The 5,823-nt window shown below is 52.0% G+C and overlaps 1 protein-coding gene across 1 annotated transcript; it reads right to left on the bottom strand.

Annotated features, from left to right (window-relative positions):
• Positions 1 to 1,504: 1,504 nt before the first annotated feature.
• Positions 1,505 to 5,369, bottom strand: LOC104077899 (chromosome unknown open reading frame, human C21orf2; the record flags this gene model as incomplete). Its single annotated transcript, XM_009579312.1, has 5 exons — positions 1,505 to 1,630; positions 2,699 to 2,792; positions 3,460 to 3,631; positions 4,277 to 4,506; positions 5,323 to 5,369. Coding segments are annotated over 5 exons (669 nt in total), but the record flags the coding sequence as incomplete, so codon positions are not given.
• Positions 5,370 to 5,823: the final 454 nt, after the last annotated feature.

The following is a 5,823-nucleotide window of genomic DNA, read 5'->3' as shown; positions in this document are numbered from 1 at the left end:
ATAGGCTTGTGGACACAGGGCTGTCACCATCCCCAAGGAGCGTTCCTTCCCGGCAGCACGACCCGGCACGCAGGGGCTCGGACACCTGTACAAACAGGGAAAGTGGGGACACAGGAAGGCCACACTGCCCTGCGCAGCACTGGGGTCTGCAACCGAGTGGCACCAAGGGCTCGCGTCCTATGTCTGAGGGGCCATCGTCCTTCCCCGGGCAGGTTTTGCACCTCTGCATGAGCAAGCGAGTTTCGCTCACAATCTCTTTTACTTCCTGCGCTCGGTGAGGACTCGTGGCTGCAAGAATCTTCCCAAATAGCACAGTGCTTTTGAAAAGCAGCCCTGCAGCAGCTCGGCGCAGTATCAACCAGCACTGGAGGCGAGTGAGCCATTTCACGGGTCCAGTGAAGCGGGAGGGCGTGGGGGCCCACAGCCCTCCTCCTGCTCCGCAGGGCTGACAATGCAAGCCGTGAACCAGACGTAATGGAGCAATGCCCAGAGTCAGTTGTTCTCGCTATGTTTGCTGAACCCCAGCCACAACTTACACGTCCTAGAGGGGTAACTGGTTTTATTTGGTATCTCACAATGTTTTAGTTTGTATTTAATGGGCTCTATAAAACCTTAGTAAGTGCAGCTTTTTCAGTTAAAGAGAAATGCCACCGCTGATGCCTGTGCAAACTGGACAGCAACGCTTGGCTTGTTTTCTCCTAACTTCAAAACACGTAAGGGCTTTTTACTCTGACATTTAAGTTTCCTTAAGCTGCTCTAATGCCTGCAGGGGCACGTGGGGGTGAGAGTACAGCTGAGCATTCAGGATCTGGGAGAGAGTAATTTCTGTTTCACCTAGGCTGCACCGAGCTTTTCTTTGGGCCGCCTGACTGCCAAGTCAGATGCTGCATGCACTAACAAGGACCAGAAGTCAGGAGTTGAAGATAAATTAAGAATTTGACATTGACCTTCACAATCTGCGCCAGAGAGTTCTTGGTGACCATTTCGGGCAGTGTCTCCTCGACAGACTTCACAAAAACAAGTCTTTGTGGTAGAAGCTGCCTTCAGAGTCTGCCACACACAAACAGGCTGGCCGAGGGTTAGTCTGACAGGGAGCCATCGACAAGCAGTGACCTTTCTAGCCGTCAGCACGCTTTGCCATCCCCCTTCGATCGCACAGCACAGCAGCACCTCTCACTGCAGCCCTGCTCACTTTTGCTTTGTTGATTCCCCTGCAGCTCTCATCAAATAGCCCCAGCGACACGAGATACAAATGTTAAGGGAGCCTGCTACGCAAGCAGGAAAGCTCCCGAGAGCCAGATCAGGTGCTGCCAGCCCCAGCGTGATGTGCACAGGCGGGGGCGATGTCAGGAGCTATAGAGGCAGCCAGCAGCACCTCGTCCCAGCCCCTCCGCAGGGGAAGCACAGCGGGAAACGCCGAGGCTGTAGCCAGGTATGTGTGGGAAGAACAGCGCTGCGGGTCTGGGGCTGGCTGGTGCTCCAGGGAGGTTTGTAATGGGCACCGTCACTCCTCCTGCAGCTCCTTCTTCCGAAAGGCCTGGAGCCTCCTCCCCACCGTCTGCTGGATGATCTCCAGACCCTCCGCGTCCAGTTCCTTCATGAGAAGCAGGATGGCATTCAGGACATTGTTCTGTTGGCACAAGACAGGCACTGCTTTATGCAAGCACATTAACGCCAGCCCAGAAAAGGACATTTGATTTTCAAAGAGCTGCTCTTTCTAGGAACTCCACCGCCGCCACCACCACCACCGGCAGCAGTTTGCAACAGCCACCTGCAGCTACAGGGACATATCAACCAAGCCCTCGGGGCAGACATGGGCAGAGACTGTATGTGACGAGGCTAACTGGAATGCAGGACAAACCCGTCCGCCCAGTCCCGCACAGACTGCCCACATGCCTCCTGGCCACCCTCCCAACTGGCTTCTGTAAGGAAAGGCGCATTCAAGAGCAGCCGCCCTCTCTCTCCAGCGTGACCGCATGCGATGGGAAAGGACAGGAACCCTCTGATCTGAGGAATAAGAAGAGCTGGTAGAATCGCGAAAGCACGAGCTGGAAGGAACCCTTGAAGGTCCCCAGCCCAGTGTCCCACCGATGCAGGACTACTGCCAACACCAGACCATGGCTCTGTCAAACCACGTCTTGAAAAACTCCAGGGAGAGATTCTGCAGCCTCTCTAAATAACTGTCCTCCTAGGGAAAATCTTTTTCCTAATGTCCAACCTGAACCTCCCCTTGTTTAATATTTTCTTTTCCCAAAGGCCAGAGCTTGCAGTACTACTGATGGTGCTGCAAAGCAATACACTCAAGCACGTTTAAAACATCAACGGAAGAGATCGCAGGCAACTAATATCAGAATGAGGCAGAATGTGGTCTAGGTCTCACCCTGCCGATTGAAGTGATGGCACTGAGCCCAGCAGACAGCAAATCCCAGCTGAACAGCCAAGATCCATGAGGTTCATCCGAGGCTACACCATGGAGGGGTCTGAGGAACTACCTAAGCTTTCAATTCAGCTGTCCTGTCTGCCAGGCCAACAGCCTGCTGGCTGCCCAAATACCACATGTTCTTAGCTCATGTTGCCAGCAAAGGGACACACATGTGCTCGTGTGCGGACAGATCAAGAGGACAAACCCCATCAGGCTTTCTTTACATTGCGTGATGTCTTAAAGATGAAAAGCAATTTGGTCTTTAAAGGTACTCACTCTCTTCTTTCGGTTGCAGTCTGTCTCTCGAGGTGAAAAGGAGGAAAATTTATCCCTGGGAACAGGCTTCATACCAAGCTCCTCTCGAATTTTGCTAAAGAAGGGGAGGAAGAGCAAACGTTATTATGACCAGCTGGCAGAACCTTGCTCTGCCAGGCCAATCCTTTCTAATCGTGGGCAACCATGCAAGAAGTGTCTAGCTGAAGGACTCAGGCACATCTATTCGCACACCACCACTGCCTACAGACCACAACACTCCAAGCAAAACTCCCACACGTAGTAAGAGCCTCACAGCCATAAAATGTAAACGAGCGCGCTGCTACGAGGTGTCTGCTCGCAGCCCCACCTGGGACGACAGATTCCCATGCCCGATGCTAGCTGGGACTGCAGACCGTGTAACACCGCACTTGGACAACAGACAGTGCCACAGCGCTGACATGTGCCAAAGCGTGTCGCAGAAGCAGAGCTAAGCGGGAATGGACTGGAGCTCACACTTCAGAGAGGATCCATCTCTGTCTGCACATGCAGCTGACACGCTTGAGAGTAAGTACCCACCTACAGAAGAGCCTGTTTTGCAGATACAGAACCAGACCCACAAGTGCTATTAAACCAGCACAGCTCCACCACGGTAACTGGAACAACAGGAATTTGCACCAGCTGCAGGCCTGGCCCATGGAATATCAGGGTTGGCTGGCAGGGTCCTTTCATGCTACACGCGAGTTCAGCCCAGAAATCCTAACAGCTCACGAGCAAGCCCTCACTTTGTCTCCTCCAGACTGAAGTTCAGCAGTTCACTCTCGGTCTCCGTTGTGGATTCAGCAGCGCTAGATTCAGTGGACTCGGGGCAGCCGTTCTCCACGCTCCTCCTGGCTGGTGGGGCCGTGATCTCCTCACCATCAACCAGGGCCTGGGACAGTTCTTCCTCTGTCACAGCTGCAAAAGCCAAAACAAAACCCTGCTGCAATGAACTCCAGCATCCCAGGAAGACAGCATCTGTAACGAGGCATGTACTCTGCTGCTGCAGAGCTATACAGCAGGGGTTTGGTCCAAAAATTGTCCTTTGTAACTGGCCTTTTGCTTTCATCCTCCTCCTGCAGTAAAAGCCCTGCAGGAGAACGCCGGCATCCATCACCAGTCCCTCCAAATGGCAAAGATATCAGGGAGGGATGCAAACATGCTTTGCCATTTCTTGTCTCTGGAGAAGGCTCCAAAAACCACCAAATTACTGATACCAGATGGAAAAGCTTCTCTTTTTTTTTTTTTTACAACAGCAGATCCAATTACAGAATCTTTGTTTTGCCACAGCAAAGGAGAGAGCTCTAAAAAACCACTAATTAGTGGTACTGTCTCAGCTATAATGAGGCTCTCTCAGCTAGTGTTAACTCTGGCACTGCAGGGAAGGGAAGGGAGAAAACAGCTTAGAAGGGGTGGATCTTGCAGAGGGGACACTCAACCTCCAACAGATCCTGACTGAAGGAAGAGTCAAAGGACGCCTTAACAAGAGGAACCAACGCGTCACCACTTTCCAGTTCACCCGGCCCATGGCTTGGGGCTGTTCGTTTACCTGCAAACACCTACCTTGGTTATCAAGCTTCTGCAGGCTGGGTAGGTTACGCAGCACCGTCATTCGGTAGCGGTGGGGGTCCGACCCGCAACAGGGATTTTCAGACAGCCACAGGACCCTCAGCCGGGGTAGGTTTTTGAGGTAGAAGAGCTCATTTAGGCTTGCAATGTTGTTCTTCCTCAGGTAGAGTTCAGTCAGATTCTGGCACTGATTCAGCGGCTCGAGGTCCGAGATGCCATTCACACTGAAGAGAGATCGTAGGATCAGAGACCAGCAAGCCCATCCCTCCCTCGCTGTACTATTCAGGTGGGAGCACAGCAGCCCCTGCAGCAGAGTGGCTTTCCAGCCCCCTTTCCTGCAACAGCTTAACTGAGGAGACTCACCCCGGCACAGCACAGCAAGGGGCATTCAGGGGCCCATGGCTTTGCACAGAACAAAAAGACAGCATTTCATCTTTGTAAACAGAGGAAAGAATTAAAACAGCAGGCTCTCCTCTCTGCTGAAGATGACAAACAGCCTTTGCTTACCCCCAAACACCCATCACACTTGCACTCTTTTCTGTAGCAGCTTCTCAGACTCACTGAAGGAGAATCCATTTAAGATTCCCAAGCTAAAAAGCTCAAATTCGCAGACAACATTGGCTCTGCGGGATCCCCAGGACAGATGAAGGACAGGTGTGTTGGGGGGAGGCTTACGGAAACGAAAAGCTTTGTGAGATCCAAGAAGCAGTTCAACAAGCATTCTGCAAACTGGCCCTACACGGAGGCCCAGAAGATCCCATCCACACTACGAAACAGGACTTAAGGAGCAACAATCCTAAGAGGTTTTAACACTTCTCAAAACAGGGATTATTTTCTTGAGTAGCAAAGGGAAAGGTGCAGAGGAGCTAGCAGAAGAATAATCATTTCTGCATCTCTGCCACTTGAGAAATCAGGCACGAAGAGCCAGGCAGCTTAGACACACCACCACAGAAAGGTGGTAAGAAACCCAGGGCAAGCCACAGCCCTATGAGAAAGGCAATTTTCCCTGTCCTCCCCAAGGCCGGCAGCCTGACATTCACCTGAACGTGATCACCTCGATGTTGGGCAAATCCCGGCATATCGATATCTGGGTAGGAAGAGACAGAAACAGCAAGTTGGCACTCCCAGAAAAAAAAAAAAAATAAAAGCAATTTAAATCACAAACAAGCAAGATAAAAGCAAGAACAGGAATTTAGGTTTGCTTCAGTCTAACCCAAGCTTAACACCACCAGAGAGATTTGCTGCCACAGTCAGTGCAGAGTCAGCAGCTCCTCCACCCTCTCCGCCCAGGAGTGGAAGCGCAGATACCAGCCTGCATGATGTCGTTCTTCTGCTCCAGCAACTCTGCAGTCTCTGAGATGGTTTTCCAGCCACCGCACACAAGAAGGGATCCCTCTTACCCCAGACAGCTCTCTCCTAACGAGAGCACATCATCCAAATTCCCAAATAGATGAGGTAGGACTCAGGGTCCTGCTCTCCAGGGGTCCGTGCAGGGCCTCGGAGAGGAATTTTCCAAGGGCTCTCTGGAAACAACATCAAAC

The sequence above is a fragment of the Fulmarus glacialis genome, unplaced genomic scaffold, assembly GCF_000690835.1.
Source record: "Fulmarus glacialis isolate BGI_N327 unplaced genomic scaffold, ASM69083v1 scaffold19016, whole genome shotgun sequence".
NCBI classification, from domain to species: Eukaryota; Metazoa; Chordata; class Aves; order Procellariiformes; family Procellariidae; genus Fulmarus; species Fulmarus glacialis.
This window is presented reverse-complemented; position numbering and strand designations above follow the sequence as displayed.